Raw genomic sequence first — 17,107 nt, 5'->3', positions numbered from 1 at the left:
ATCCATGTGGAATTTTAGCATCATATAAGTTATTTCATGACATCACACACAAATGATAAAATAGTCAAAAATTATTTTAATGAAATAAAAATTATGAAATTTCAAATGGAAATATGCTTGTCTCAAATGCTTTAAAGAAATATTGCTTTAACAACACCAATTCTGGCAGAACATTTATTTTGTCTACAAATCATCCACAAAAAAAGCTCATCTGCACTAAATGCAAAGAATACATTGGCTGGCAATAAACAAAAATGTTTCAGGAGTTTAAGTTCTATACTATTTTCTCTAATGTAAGTCTAGTTATTACTGATAACATAGATATAATATAACACTGACTTGAAAAATGTAATCAAATCATAGTAAATTTTCCTTCAGTGAGCTTTTATTCTGAAGACAGGAAGTGAACATCGGAAAAGGAAAGCGTAAAACGCAGCTAGGTCAGCTTCCTGGTGTTACACTTACCGCATCAAATGTGCTTAATTTAGTTTGAATAGGAGAGAGTTCTGAATTTTGAAATACTTTAATCTGTTTATGTATTCGTGAAGCAGTCTCTTGGTGTCCGTACACAAAGGTAAGGTAACATAAAAAGACGTAAAACTTCGTTTTGTGTCACTAAATGAAACAAACGAGATTAAAACAGCTTGTTTAGCTAAAAAAAAATCCAACAGTACACCAATTTTATATAAAGTTTAAGATCGTCCTGACTTAACATAATTTAAAATATTAGTATTAAGATAACATAAACTACTGACCACTTGAATATCGTGTATTTAATTTGTTCTGCTCACTAACAGATCAACCATGCTGCCTCAGTTTGTGTACAGCACTGAGGAGTTTGTCACAGATGTGCTTCAGAAAAGAGAAAACCGTCCACCTCCTTCCAAGCTCGACTCGCTCATCAGAGATGGTTGGACAGACAGGATGGACAGAGGACTCTTTCGCTACCTTCTAGGGGATTTAAAAACGCGTGTCCTACCAGGGTCAAATGGTTACGTCGCTCAGCTCAATGTTCAACGTGGAATTGAGAGGAGGAAGCCCCAGGAGATACTGAGCATTCAGCAAGAGTTTAATCCCAGCCAGTTTAACTTCAACAAAATAAATGCAGAGGAAATTATGTTTGAGATGATGAAGGACGCAGGTGGAGGAAGAGATGTGCGTGATGACCAGTTGCCTCAAACTTGCAGGACGGTTGTGTTGATCAATGTTAGCCCTTTGGAGTTTGGACACTGTCTTCTTGTTCCAGATCCGTCTCTCTGTTTACCACAGATCCTGACAAAAGCTGCTGTCCAGGTCGGTATCGAGTCTGTGCTCCTCAGCTCCAGCCCAGGTTTCCGTGTGGGGTTTAACAGCCTTGGAGCATTTGCATCTGTTAATCACTTACACCTTCATGGATATTACCTGGACCATGAGCTGAAGATTGAATCCAGCCTGGTTAAACCTTTGATACCCGAGAAGAATTTTTTTCGCATCCAAGATTTTCCGGTTGGATTTTTGCTCTATACAGAATCCGAAGAAGTGGAGATGGCAGCAAGAACGATCTGTAAAGTGACAGACTTTTTTGTGGGTGAAAACATCGCTCATAATCTGTTCCTGACCAGAGGATGCCCACCAAGTGGTCAAATGCAGACTGCAAAGGAGAGCTGTTTAAGAAAAGGTGTTCGCATAGCTATTTGGCCCAGAACATCCTGCTTCGGTGCCAAAGAGGAATCTGCCTTTAATGTTGCACTCTGTGAGTTAGCAGGGCATTTACCCTTTAAAAACAAAAAGGACTTTGAGTGTACAACTGAGAGAGAGGTCATCAGTATAGTTCAGAAGTATCTTCTGCCTGATGATGAGTTTCACAAACTGGAAGAACAGCTTGTTAAACACCTACTGACTCACTAATGCCTGGAATACATCTTGAAAGACTTAAAGAGTCAGTGCAGTGCTTAAAACTCCAAAACGTCAGCATCAGCTAATGAGTTGCTAATGGTTTTGCTTTTAGGTTACTGACTGAAGTCTATTAATAAATGCACTTTTGTTTAAATATCAGATTTAACCTAAAAGGTACCTAAACCCCCTTTGGTGTCAAAATATCAAAAATGGTGTCTAACAGAAAAGGTTTCAACAATTGAATGTGTAAATAAATCTGAATTGGATATACAATTATCTGGTCTTCATTTGAAAACTCTTCAGTGTTACAGATTTTGAAACTGAACTGATGCAGGTTAGTCAAGAAGCGAAAATAAGCAAAACAAATTGAAAAGGGTTCCTCCACCCTCAATAAGGCTCACAGTAAATAAATAAACTGAAAGAAATATCAAGACATTTAAGTCTGAAAATTTAAATAAAAAATATTTAGGAGCTCTGTATCATAAACAGTAAATCAATAGATACCCTACCAAAAGTAAAGTTGTTCATGACCAATTAAAAAGAAATAGAAGTAATAAACCCAAAAGAAGAATTAATTCCATAAATATGTTAGAATTATTTCTAATTTTGAAGATATTAGAAATAACAATATATTTCTATAAAATAATAATATAGAAAAAATATTAATGTCTTCAACAGGATATTGGTTTGAAGACACCAAAATAATGAGCATTTACTTTTAGTTTACAGACTTATTTTATCCCATTAAGTAATAGCTTAAGGAAGCTGGCTGTGTATAAGGTCTTTATCCTGACTTAGAAACCTCATAGTTCTACTAAGAGTGTTTTAATAAGCATAATTATTCAGCTACATGTAGTTTCTTAACATTTGAAACTACATGTAGCTGTGACATATAACTCCAGGCAAAAGTCATATGAGACTTGAAGAAATGACTCAGTTGAACAAATAGAAACCCGGATGTTTAATTGTCTGTGAATGTACAGTATAAACAGGCAACTGGAAAACCAGTTGTCATGTTGAAAGGTTGTGTTGATGCTGGACTGCATTGTAGAAAAGCTGAAAGCTGCTAATTTGTTAGGAAATGGTTTATGACTGACAGAAATTAAGCAACTTAACATTTTGCTGACCTGTTGGCAGAATCACATTACTGTTAAATACTGTAACCGTTTCTATTAATGTAGCATCGGAAATTTATGACTTGACATGGGCTGGTATGATAATATCATTTTATGACTATTTTGAGGAAAGATACCAAAGCTTCACAGTGTGTTGGTATTGACAAAAACTCCTTCAGGATTTTCTGATAGCCATCAGATCAGCCCCACACTATCATCATGAGGTTTTGTTGTCAGTATATTTTTTTCTGAGGTGCTGTTAAGTTTTTTTTTCCAGTTGCAACCTAACCCACACCGTCTAAAAGGTTACGCATTTGTCTCAACAGTCCTCAAAATATTTTCATAAACTATCATCTAGATGTTTTTTGGCAAATGTAAGATGCCTTACCTTTCTGTTCTTGTTGGTCTGCCGTGGATTCTGGCTTCTAACTCCTATGGATACCATTTTTGAACAGATTCTTGTTAACACGTGAACACCTACCTATCAGTGCCGCACATCATCCCAGGTAAACACATCTTCCGCCAGAATGACCTCACCTAGGCAGCAGCATGACTTTCTAGGATCATTGAGCATATAGCTGCTCACTTTAATGAGGGCCAGGCAGCTCTCAACATGATCTTTATCTATTGAAGAGGCAGTGTATTTTTCACACTATTTAAATCTTTTTTCTTTAATATGAAAAATATATATCTCAGCCTTTAACTTCTTAGTATCCAGATGAATAAGAGAGGCCAGCTGTTTCTTTGCTCAGTGGTTGTTTGCATTTGGGATTTTCTTTTTTTTAATCACTACACCACTGATTACTCTGTGGTTACTCTCATATTTTTTTTAAATCAAACACTATAATCCTTATGCTTCATATCTGATCCCCCAAGAATTTACTTTAGACTACCCATTTAAACATGCTTTGTTCAATCAGAATAAGCCGGACATTGTAAGGTACACTGATTTTTCAACAACAACAAAAAAAAAAAATAAAAAATTACTTCCCAGATTTGTTTTGGCATCATTTAAAGGAGTTGACAGTATCACATTTTGAATTCTTCCATAAAAGTCACTAGGTAATGACTTTATTTACTATAAGCTGGGTGTTAAACAATGCTTTGTCTGTTCTTCTCATTAGATCTTAGCAGCTCTGGAGATCTATCATAACCATTGCAGTTTCATTGGAAAAAGAACAAACTTGTGACGTTTTGTATCTGCGGTTCTTTTCGAAGTCCCACTTGTTTGATTTTTCTGACGTAGCACTTGGTGTACATTGTGGCTTATGTGTAAACATCCATGCCTCTCCCTTTTATGTTGCGTAATGCAAAACTGGATTTACTATACATCCACTTTGAGAAATTACACAAACCTCCAGACATCAACATGTATCACATAGTGTGTGTGTGTTACCTACTAATTCAGAGAAAACCTACATAATACGTTCTTTGTAATATTTCTGGTTACCAGTTGATGAAAGAGCAGCTTTAGGACACTTTGGCATTCATTGCATGAGTACCTGCAACCTGCTTATAGGACATAAAGATGTTCTGGTGACGAGGTGAACAGTGTTCTGTCTCATAGTTGTATAAAATGATGGAAATAGCACAGCTAACAGACAATGCATTATGACTGTTAGCATATGCAGAAGCGATGTTTCTCATAAATGGTGGATAATTGACTAGCAAGTGATTGATGCATGTACAAGTTTGTTTTTCTGTTTTTTTTTTTGTTATATAGTTGTTTTATTTTTCATCTGATTCATTTTTCAACTGATTGATCTGATGCCTTGTCTGAAATTAAGCCAGAAACACACAGATTTTGATTGAATAGCAAATTAAAACTGTAAACTGTAAGAGAAAGACCTACAAAAAAAGAGACAAGTATTATTATTATTATTAATGTAAAGATTTTTCAGTTTTATTTTGTCATGCTAAGCTTTATGGGCTTTAAACCTTTCTCTAGTATGCAGTCAGACATTCTTCAATAACTCAGCCATCTCTACAATAACAGCATTGTAGAGACATGTTGACCCACTTTCACCTCTTAAGCTTAAATTATTTTAATACTTGAAGTAGTCAAGTATTAAAGCCACCAATGCACAAAGACATAGTTATTTTGTGTCTTTAAAAATAATTATTGACATCAGGTTTCAGAAGAATACAACAATTTTTCATTTATTTATTTATTGTCTTCACTTTTGAGAATGGTTGTGTGCAAATTTGCTGTGGCCTATTTATTCAAGACTAGTAAGTTTACATTTGGCTAAATGAATCACGATGCCCCTGTGTTCGTCTGTTAGCAGTAAACAGTATGTATTATTTACAGCTTCCAGTAAACCAGCGGGTTACCATGAAAACTGAATGTAGGAAAACTGAATTGGACACTGCAGACCAAGCAGTTACACTAATATCTCAGGCAACTCATCCTTCTGCTTAGGTGTCAGGAGATAATCTGTTACATCTGAAAGAAAACAGCATGTCATCAAAATGCACATTATACACATTGTGCATATTGCACCATTGTGCATATGAAAAAATTAGGACAAAAAATTTAAATATCGATCTCTGTTTTGTTGTAGTCATCAATCAAAATGTAGAACAAAATTTGTTTTCTAACTGAAAAGGTGACACTGCCCCATTATACTTCATCCTGGCCCTTTATTTGTAAAACAAACAGTACACTGTATTTCTGTTTTGTACACTATTTAAACTAAATTTGGAGACTTAGTCAACATGCTAAAAGCAAAAGGTGACAAAGAACCTTTTTGGGGCACTGGTGCTTTGTGTCCCAAAATGTTTTCCTCAGCCAATAGTCTGCTTTGGCAAGCATTGCATGGTCATGGTCATATTGTGATGACCTTGGATTAAAGTTGCTCTGATCCTGAAATTTTAATTTACTGTACTTTTTTTCTTCTTAAGGTACAGAAAAAAGTCTCAATTGCCAGCCTACAATTTAATATTTCTTTTTTCAGCTTCACACTATGACTCTCCAGTCAACACAGAAAATGATAATTCACTATTTATGCTTTACAGGACAGCATGTACACAATGGAGATTTCTTTTTTCTTTGTCTAAAAGCTAAATAAAAAATAGTACATGCAGGAAGAGTGAACAGCTGTTAACAAAGAAATACCTTTGTACCTTTCCTGACATGCAATCATTGTTTGTATTAAGGGAGGAGGTCAAATGTAGTTGACCACATCACTTCATATGTTGAGAGTAAAGTATGGGATTTGCCATTTATATCGAACCATGAACCATCTTTCTTACGACAAAACATCCCAAAAATTATTGAGGCTTCATCACTGTTGATAACAAACTTGTCTAATTTGTCTGTACAATCAATATAAAGTAAAGAAAGTAAAGTAAAGAAAAATGTCCCTGTATAGAGTTAGGTATGTTCCATATGCATGGAGGGAGGAGTGACTGTGGGAGTGTCCTCAGACTGGATACTTCTTGAAGATGCTCTGGGCTTTTCAGACAGCAGCTCAGCTGAGACATTTAAGCTTTCAGGATCTCTGACACCTGAAAAATTTGCAACAGAAAAGCAGCTAACATGGGGGCTGCCCAGAGCTTCAGGGATATGTGCGACCGCACGAAGAATACTAATGTTCGCTTCAGTTTGCCTGCAGTGTGTGTGGTGTGGCAAACGGCCATGATCATTCTGTTTGGGGTTTTTATTCGATATAATGAAGAATCAGACCCACACTGGGTTGAGCACAAAAAACTCAAGAATATATCAAGTGACATAGAGAATGACTTCTACTTCAGATATCCAAGTAAGTAAACCTATTTAACTATTTACTCAAGTTAATATTTTCTGAGATTTCATTTCTATTTTATCATTTGCTAACACAGGAGCCAAAAAAATCTACATTGTCACATATTACAGATTAAATATTTTTTTATTTACTACTTTATCATTGGTAATACCAAATTAGTGCCAGGTGTAATATTGTGATGACCTTTCATATTCTGAATTGCTGACAAAGGTCTGATGCCTGTTCCTGCACATCACCCAGGGGGTTTTCATTCCTCTGGGATTTTATATTTTCTACATCTCACATCTCCAGACTCACTGCTTTTCCTTTGTTTCATTTTCCTTGTGGAACTTTTGTTTGGATTCTGCAGAAGTGAGCATTTGAGACTGTTTTCTATGGGTGGGGTTGTTTCGTTCTACACAGAACTTTTGCGGTGTCAATTTCTGTTTATCATAAATCTATCTCCACGATGCATTCTGACATTATATAGGGTAAACATAATCCCATGGAGCTCAGTTTCTAAACCCAACAGAACCCTTCTTCTGCGGAAACTGAAGCAGTAGGAGATTTTTTTTGGCTTTTCAATGCAGACTATAGTGTTTGACAGGGCAGGTGCTGTGAGATGTCAGGCAGTTGTGACGTTGTGACACAAGTAAAAGTGACTGGCAGATGCCGGCATCCATATTTTTGATTCAGGCTGTTTGTCCTAAAAATAAGATCCAACTGTATCACCACACCATGTTTCAACTTCATTTCCCCCCTCAATTTACAGTCCTTAATGGCATCTTTCTATTTCTAACTTTTTTTTCTTCTATTGTTTCTTTTTAGGTTTTTGCTTTGTTGGTGCATCAATGTATGAATTTGATTTTCTTTTTTTTCTTTTTTTTTTTTAAAGAAAAACAGCAACATCTATTTAAATTACATCTGCTATATCACAAGTTTCCATGATCTTAAAAAAAATTTTAAGATCATGGAAAAATAAACAAGCACCATGACGCTTGAGTCCTTGAGTCATCTTCACACGATACCTCGCTCGTATCTAATATGCCATTGTGCCAACCTGCATTGAGGAGGCATGTTATTAAAGCAAACTGTCTGTAGAGTCTGAACTGGTTCTCTGCTGGAACATAGATTCATCCATGTGGGGCTTTGTATGCACTTAGGAAACACATTTGGTAGGAGCATTTATATAGGAAAAGCAAAGTTTAATAACATTTAAAGTGTTCTCTAATTTTTAGGTGGGGAGGGGGAGATCGTTTGAAAAGGAACATACTCATCACTAAAGAGGAATACCTGGAATATAGATATTTCTCAGATATAATTTCAAAAAGGTTAGGGGTCAGATCCTTCTTTAGTCCTGTCTTAGTCTACTCTCCAATTTTCAAGCTCATTTTGCACTTTTAGATTTGTTCAGAGCCACTGGACCATTACACAAACGTTTGTTTTTAATGAAGCACATCATAAAGAAATTAGTTAGTTTCAAGATATTTGAAACTAGGTATGAGATATGTTTTAAAAACAGCTAAGATGTTTGTTTTTAAAACAGCTTCTCTTCCCCTTTAAACCCCCAAAATAATTATTTTAAGCCATTTCTCCCAACATAGCTGATCCACTTAATCAATAATCTAATTTACTTTCAATTTCAACCTTTTTGTTGGACTCAAAACTCTGGGTCATTATGTTACTGTGATCTCCAAATAACCCTGACAGTTTTCTGTTAAACAACTTGCTGCTGTTTTGAATTCATACTTCCCCCATGAGCAGGTCTGCAGTCATGCAGCCCTCAAGGTATCAAAGCAGAAATAAGATGCCTCTTTAATCATTTCTCTCTGGTGGGAAATTATTTTTGTGTCGGCTAGACAGAACTGTACATATTTGACAAATGAGACAGTTTTGGACACATTTTCTCCTAGCATTTTGTTTTGGAATATGTCTTATCCAAGCTTTGCTGTGCCAACAAGGAGATATGTTTTGCATTCAGTGCTGTGTCATGCTATGGTACAGTTCATATCTGCAATCCTTTTCTCAGTAAGTTTAGTCAGACGATGCGTGCCTTTATTTGCTGGGATGGGCATATCTGTTACAATCTTCTTTGTTTGAACACCTGACAACAGTTATCTTTACAGGTCTGACTTACAGTGATTAGGATGAAATGTATACATTTTTAACACCTTGCTCTGTTAAGTAACTACTTTGAAAATTCAATATGATTTTGATTAAGGATAAATCTATATTTTATACGTTATAAATTCTGAAATCCTGCCCTAATCTCTAGATATGTGATTCTTCTGCTTCTGTTTGGCCAGATAAATTTATGTTAAAAAAAATCCAAAAGATTTAGAACAGGAACAAACAAGGCAAGTGAAACAAATAATGGTGAAATTTTGTGAAAACTGATTTGAGTTTTTTCTCTGGTCATTCTATGTTTGTCTAAGTTTTTTTTTTATGCAACCCATTTTTTTACCTTTAAAACCAAACTGCTCTGCTTGGAAAGTTGCTTGTTGCAAATCCTGTTTCAGATTAAGTTTAAGGACCTTTTAATTGTATTGCTTCAGTTTATCTCATCTTGTTTCTTTTCCAGGTTTCCAAGACGTACACGTGATGATATTTGTAGGGTTTGGGTTCCTGATGACGTTTTTGAAGCGTTACAGCTTCGGTGGAGTGGGTTTCAACTTCCTGATTGCCGCCTTCGGCCTCCAGTGGGCGCTGCTGATGCAGGGCTGGTTCCACTCCTTGGACTACACTGATGGGAAGATCAAAATTGGGATTGAAAAGTAAACACTGTAGCTAGAATTGCCTAATTCTAAAGTGTTTGTAGTTTACAGTAGTGCCATTACAGAACTTGAAGTGGGAAAAAAATCAATAACCTAATCAGGTTATCCAGTAAACTGATATTTGCTTTTGTCTTTATTTGAAATACATCCTGTGGGAATATGTTTTGACCAGCATAGTTTCCATAGATGGAAAGAAGTGAGGGTGGAGGAACCAGTTTAACTGGCGGATTCCCAGGAAAATACTTCCTGTCTCTTTAGATGATCTGTTTGTGGCTTTAAGGCAAACAAAAACTTGCACTGCTGAGTAATGACAATATGGCTGAAGAGCCACCACCTCACTTTGTGCCAAACAAAATGAGACGTGTGTTTTCCGCCTTACTCTCAGAAACAATAACGGAAATTTGATTCCTTATACTTCAGGGCTTAAAAAAATATATGGTTTATGAGTTTCAGTGTGGACTTTTGCTGAAGATTAACAGTCCATCACAGACACTGTGAGCTTGCTGCTGATCTCCTGTTGCCTTGTTTGTTTTTTTTATTTTCTCTCCTCAGCCTTATCAATGCAGATTTCTGTGTAGCCGGCTGCCTGATCGCATATGGAGCTCTGCTAGGAAAGGTCAGCCCGGTCCAGTTGATGGTTTTGACTCTGTTCGGAATAACACTTTTTGCTGTAGAGGAATACATCATCTTGAATCTCATCCATGTAAGTTAACTTTTTTCTCTCTCTTTACGGTTTTGGCTCTCTGTCACCATCAACATGCAAACAAAATCAGGCTTGAGTCTTCATAGCCATGCTCTCAAAAGGAGAGATATAATCAAAGCAGTTTTTCCAAGATATCATATAAAGGGGAGAAAGTATTGGGGGTAAAATTATTATTAGACACTGACAATAACTTTATGACAAGGGGGTAAAACTATTATTTGATACTGATAATAATTTGATGGCATAATACATTTGCACCTTATAAATGCGGCAGTTCATACACACTGCTAATGATTCCAATTGCATCTGTCCTTTTACTGTAAACGAAGCAATGATTATGTTCACCCATCTACAACCTGATATATCACTTAGAAAATACAACAGATGTGTGGTTAACAGGATTTATTTGAAAGACAGTGCATAAGAGGAGTGTAGAATAAAAGATGTTTTTAATTGTTCCTTTACCTATAAAAATATGAAAACTGTGACTAGGATTTGCATTTTACTCCCAGAACTATGTGGAAACAGTGGTCGCTGCATTACAAGTCTTTCAGGTGAATGCCCCTTTCAGTTTTGCACATCTGCAGACTGAAATTTTTGCCCATGTTCCAAAATAACTCATATTCTATCATAATAGATAGAAAGCCTCTGAAAAAATCTGCTTTTAAGCGTTGCCCATAATGTAATTATTGCAATTTAGGGTGATTTGATCTAAGCTAGTAAGTTTGCACCAAGACTCTGGAGTCCTTTATACCCTCTATGAGGTTCTGAACCAGAACAGGAATGATATTTAGAGGATGATGAAAGATGTTAGTTGTCATCACACATAGTGTTTTTTGAAAGGACAAAAAGTAATATTTTGGTCTGAGTTTAAAGCGTTAAAGCACTTTCTTCAACATGTTTGCTGTCTCCTGCTGTGGCAAACTGTAGACATATCCATATATTTTTTCCCATTTCATGATTATTCACATTTGAATGTGTTTATTGTGAAGGCACTATATACAAAGAAATCCAAATCTAAGGTTTTGTGTTTTAATCTCCTTTTATCGCCTAATGATAAATAATCATGAATGCAGTTTTTGTAAACCTCAAACTACTTTTTCTTCCTTAAGGCCAGGGATGCTGGGGGCTCCATGGTGATCCACACTTTTGGAGCTTACTATGGACTTTCCATTTCATGGATGCTCTATCGGCCTAACCTGGACCAGAGCTCACGCTTACAAGGCTCTGTGTATCATTCAGATGTCTTTGCTACGATTGGTAAGCTGGGTTTAGTACAAAAGATTGTGTTACATTGATTTTTTTTTTCTATTTGTGTTCTTATTATACTTTGTCCACTCATATTACTTTGCCTTCTTTTTTTTTTACAGGTACCCTCTTCTTGTGGATGTTCTGGCCAAGCTTCAACTCAGCAATCACAGATCATGGTGATGGGCAGCACAGAGCGGTCATCAACACTTACCTGGCTTTGGCCTCAACTGTGCTCACCACAGTGGCTATGTCAAGCCTCTTCCAGAAACACGGAAAACTAGATATGGTAAGAAAAAGCAAATTTAAAAAAACCCTAGCAAACACAAAAAGTTTAATATTTTCTCTTATAAAACAAACCAAACTATCACAAAATGACACCAAAACCATATACTCTTGCATAATTCATTAGGCTAATTGTGGACAATTTTAAACCAATCAGAGCCAACAGGGCCTAGCAGAAAAGGTTTCTTAAAGAGACAGTACCTTAAAGACTTTAGCGTTTGTTCAACTGTGTAAACAATTAACAGTCGTAGTGTAGTCACTATTTATAGGTCCAGTATAAAATTTATACAACCATCTAATTTTCAATTCATAGTTACCCAGTACTTTGTGTTTATTACATGCAATCAAAATCAAACACATTGCTGTTTGTAGTTGGAACAAGATAAAATATGAAAAGGTTTGAGAGATTTAAATACTCGTCAATGTCAAATTAATTTATATACCATATTTAAGAACAATAACAGTAAACCAAAATCTGCCAAAATTGCATCAACAATCATAACATATCTGATAGTATAAAACTATAATAAAAAAATTAATAAAATAGAGAAGAGTTAATATTTCTAAAAACTATTATGGAAGGCATGACATATTTATGTTTCTTAGAATAAAAGCTAGAGAAGTCATCCCAGAATGATGACTGAACACTTTACCATTTTCACTGGTTGACTGCAGAAGGCAACACAACATATTTTATTGTAAATGCTTGGACTTAAATGAAATGCTTTTGCTTTAATTTAATGGGTTCTTCACCTTTTTCCCAGGTTCACGTCCAGAACTCAACACTTGCTGGAGGCGTTGCAGTAGGAACAGCAGCTGAGTTCATGCTGATGCCCTACGGGTCTCTCATCGTTGGCTTCTGCTGTGGTGTTATCTCCACACTTGGATACATATACATCAGTGTAAGATCTTTATTTGACAGCCATAATAAAGTATTATATAAGCTCAGTCTTTTGTGATTTTAATAACCTCAGTGAATACCTTCTTTTCCCTCCATCAGCCTTTCCTGGAGAAGTACATGAAGGTCCAAGACACCTGTGGAGTCCACAATCTCCATGCCATGCCAGGTGTTATAGGTGGTATAGTTGGAGCTATCACCGCTGCAGCTGCGTCAGAGTCGGTTTATGGACATGAAGGGTACATTTTCTTGTCTAGCAAGGAGAAAACAAAACGACAGATCAACAGAAACCTAATTCAATTTAAATTGAAGGTTACACTGCTGTGAATGTCTTTTTTTGTGCAAATTTAGAGGAAAATTAAAAGTCTTGTTTTCAATTAAAGGTTGGTGAACACTTTTGACTTCGAAGGGGCTTTTGAGAAGATGGAGCCCACAACGCAGGGAGGTCACCAGGCCGGAGGCCTCTGTGTGGCTCTCATCTTTGGTATAGGAGGAGGCATGATAGTCGGTAGGGAATGAATAACTTTAAAAACAATGATTGGGATCTTCCTGCGTTGCAACAAAATGGCTTCACTTTACAAACTGTACGTTTTTACATTATAACTTTGTTTTTTATTTGTCATTTTAGGCGCCATCTTGAGATTACCCATCTGGGGAGATCCTGCAGATGACAACTGCTTTGATGATGAGACTTACTGGGAGGTAAGAGGCAGGCAGTTTATACTTTTAAAAAGAATTTTAATAAAGAGAAAATTATCAAATAAAAGGGACTCATAATTTTGATCCAAATAAAATGATCACACCCAGTATAGGAATACCAAATTTAACATAATGCATTGCATAAATACTCCATGTATTTTTATTTATTTATTTATTTATTTATTTATTTATTTATTTATTTATTTATTTTTACATTTTGTTACATTGCAATTTTGTTACATTGCAAACACAAACTTTAATGTATTTTATTGGGATGCAATGTGGCCAAACAGCACAGACAAGCAAATAATTGTGAAGTGAAAGGAAACGGTATCTGATTTTTTAAAATGTTCTATTTTAATTGCAGTGTGGCATGGATTCATATTTATATTCCTTTATCCTGATACCCATAAAAAAAATGCAGTTCTTTTTTTTTTATTTACATAAACCAAATCACCCGGAATAATTCCTGCTATACTTCAGTGACAAAAACTTTTCTGGTTTCCAACACTGAACAAAATGGGCAGAAAATCTCAGATTTTGATGCCACGCATTTGTGACGGTTGCTGCTTTGTCTCCAGGTGCCAGAAGACGAGGAGAGTATCCCATCTGTCCTGCAATACAACAACCACATGCGGAACAAAGACATGTGAGTATTTGATTCATCTATATATTAGCTAAAAGTAATCTGGTCATAAAGATGATTATCCCATAAAACAGCCACATTGTACAGTTAAAGACGTGCTGCATTTACTGTCCTCTTGGTGGCAGCAGAGTCCACTTTAAGGAGAGAAAGGTGTGGGTCGTTGCTTTTGCTCTTGATGGGGATTACAATGTTTTAATGTGAGGAGTACACTATGAGGACAAAGTGCGGCTTCGCACAGAGGCCTCTGCCGCGCAGTGTGGGCTCGTTTACAAAACGCTGACATGATCCATTGCTCAGTAATTCCAAGTGAAGTTTCTCTCTCCTGCTATTTGTTGATGGGGGTTTTTGCAGAACACCTTCACGTCTGTGACTCATCAAAGTGACCTTGGGTTTATGTAGCAGCCTTCATGTTTACACTGTTAATAAATCTACCATTACTTCCTCTTCTATAGAAAGATGAACTCTGGATTTTGATCAAATCTCATTGAAATTCATGTAATCTAAGTGTCAGAGGTCTTTGGAGAGGTTATTTTCCATGCTTCATACATAGTTGGAGCAAAACATTCAACATGATTGTTTATGTAACTTTGCTTTCTTTTCAGTGCTGATACAAATTTCTCCATGGAGCCATATCCCAGGACCCGATCTTGAATGGTTCCTGAATTGATTGGCTGTTCCCCGTTTCATTTTGTTATTTCTCTATTGGAGGAAAAAGATCTATACGTAGAAGACAATTTGCTTTAAAAAACAATAGTAATGAGAAATATTAAAATTTTTACAGGTTTTATCTCAAATTGCCTCATTTCAAAAGTTTAATGATGTTAAGTGTTTTTTGTGTTCTATCATAGTGAAACATAGTTTTTAGTTGAGAAGATACATATTAGCACCTCATGTAACTCCAATTTGGGAATTTAATCAAGTTATTCCTGATTTCTAAGTTTTTCTGCACTTTCCTTTATTTACAGGCACATCTTGTTTTTTATTTGTCATTTATTGTTTTTTCTGTTTCTTCGTGTACATTTCTTACAGAATTTGAAAAAAGTTTATTATGTTCCTGATTGTAAAAGCCAAAGGATGTTGCAACTGTTGCACACTAAGTGATGGTGTGACTTTAAGGGCTTCTTCATATTTAGTATTTATATTGTATTGTCACTTTATTAATGCTTTACAAGACATAAGTAGGGAATTTTGTATCATACTAATTTCCTCTGTCTGGAAGCCCTCCTTTTTGTCCAATACACAAAATAAATGTGCCTAAAATACTAATAATGTTCCACAAGCATTTTAGTTAATTAAATCTAAGCAAAGGGCTAAAGTGTTTGCAATTGACAAATTAATGATTTTGTCAGCTACAGGTAAAATGTTTGTGATACTGTTTGAGAAGTTTCTTAATGCTAATTTGATTTAATAATAAATTAAGAATTAATTATCAATATTTTCCAGTGCAAAAGTGTGGTGTCTAATTCATCTGATTTATTTAATTAACAAACATTTACAGAGAAGTTTACATTTTGGTTTAAAGAAATAGTTATAAACAAATTTCACTAAAAGAATAACAAAAAGTCAGAGGGTAGCAGTCCTCATGACACTGTGGTGACTAAAAACAAACTACATTCTGCAAACCATTGTTACTTAATTAAGGGGAAGCAAATTGTCACTCACGGTACAAAACACAGACAAATATTTTAAAAGCATTGATTAGGAAAACGATTCAGTGTTTTGTTTCTCACATTAATACATTAGATGTATCATAAAAGTGGCCATTTGCAAAGATACAGAGCATGATGTTTAGTTTTTCTGAAGATGCCACATTTTCTCTCTACATCTAGCGGTGTCTAGCCAGTGTCGGTCATTCACCCATGGTGGCTGAATTTCTGAGCAGTCTCACCCCCATCAGCCCCTCACCAAGCCACCTCCCCAACCTTGGCATTTGATTGGTGGAAGGCAGCAGCAGCTCGCTGTGGGAGAGTGTGGATGATTCCCACACATGAGAAGCAGCGAGGAATCCGTCTCCTCATACAGTCTCCTTTCCAACAAAGGCAGGCTTAGTGCTGTTTTCTTTTGTCATCAGGAACGTGTTTGAGTAAAGGAGGTAATGGTGCCACAAGTGCTCCAATTAAATGCGATGCAGCCCTGCTGGGAAGAAAGGCTGCTCGGTTGCCCTCTATACTTCCCTCATGTCACATACACACAAAAACGGGGCCTCTTCGTCTTCTTCTACCATCCCCACTCGTGTATTTCCCGCCCTAACTTCTCTTCATGTTTATTCATCAACCACTTAAAGGCCAAAATTCAACATTGCTAAAGCAAATTCAGAACTATTTTGAAAATGTATTCATTTTGCACTTCTATGTTTAGACAACCTGGCCTTATTGCATGACAAGTCCGACCTTTATAAACAGACCCTGATGTCTTCTGCAAGATACAAACTGAGTAAGAACAGGGGCCACGGAGAAGGTGAGCTGGAATACTTGGAGACATAAGGGGGCATAAAAAGGGGAATGAGGCCTCTCTTTCTTTGCTGAGGACTGACTGACTGACTCAATCATGATCTTTGATTGACAGCTTCAGTGAAGGAGGGAACTGGGAATGAAGGGTGAAGGATGGAAGCTTAGAATGGGAGCTGCACAAAACATGCGCCTATACAAGGGGTCCGCAATGAAGCTCATTAATGTAAAAGAACATACAAGTAAAGGCAAAATTTACAGAGCTGTTCAGATCTAAATACAACGTGGGAGGTCACGCTGGACGGTATTTGTTTTGTTTTTTGTCATCGTCTTTTAGGACTCGGAAACTAATCTTACAGCAACTTTGTCTTTTGCTTGCGTCCTTTGTCTGGTCATTACATCTGTGGCGTGGCAGTTACACAACATTACAACAACCCTGAATTCACTGAGGTTTTACAAGAATATGCAGCAGCCAAATAGTATCCAGAGCTGTGCGTTCACGGCGCCATAAACTGAGCAATAAAAGCCACTTTGAAAGCAACCTCGAGTCTGTAAACCTGTTAATATACCCTTCAGGCTTTCACTCTTTTCTCTCTTTACCTAATCTCTTCACATCTTATGCAGCTCAAGGGTCCCCCATAGATTATTTCTCAGTGAAAAATCTGAAGCAT

The 17,107-nt window shown here is 36.3% G+C and overlaps 2 protein-coding genes across 2 annotated transcripts; both read left to right on the top strand.

Annotated features, from left to right (window-relative positions):
- The first annotated feature begins 417 nt into the window (after positions 1-417).
- gdpgp1 (GDP-D-glucose phosphorylase 1) lies at positions 418-3,928 on the top strand. Its single transcript, XM_005802276.3, has 2 exons — positions 418-574; positions 798-3,928. The coding sequence occupies exon 2, from the start codon at positions 805-807 to the stop codon at positions 1,885-1,887; it is 1,083 nt and encodes a 360-aa protein (XP_005802333.1). The 5' UTR covers positions 418-574; positions 798-804; the 3' UTR covers positions 1,888-3,928.
- Positions 3,929-6,480: 2,552 nt separating this feature from the next.
- rhcg (Rh family C glycoprotein) lies at positions 6,481-15,422 on the top strand. The gene is made up of 11 exons (XM_005802245.2): positions 6,481-6,754; positions 9,318-9,510; positions 10,063-10,213; positions 11,326-11,473; positions 11,584-11,750; positions 12,511-12,648; positions 12,747-12,883; positions 13,028-13,152; positions 13,273-13,346; positions 13,925-13,992; positions 14,592-15,422. The coding sequence occupies exons 1-11, from the start codon at positions 6,532-6,534 to the stop codon at positions 14,638-14,640; spliced, it is 1,473 nt and encodes a 490-aa protein (XP_005802302.1). The 5' UTR covers positions 6,481-6,531; the 3' UTR covers positions 14,641-15,422.
- The last annotated feature ends 1,685 nt before the right edge of the window (positions 15,423-17,107 follow it).

Source organism: Xiphophorus maculatus, chromosome 2, assembly GCF_002775205.1.
Source record: "Xiphophorus maculatus strain JP 163 A chromosome 2, X_maculatus-5.0-male, whole genome shotgun sequence".
NCBI classification, from domain to species: Eukaryota; Metazoa; Chordata; class Actinopteri; order Cyprinodontiformes; family Poeciliidae; genus Xiphophorus; species Xiphophorus maculatus.
This window is presented reverse-complemented; position numbering and strand designations above follow the sequence as displayed.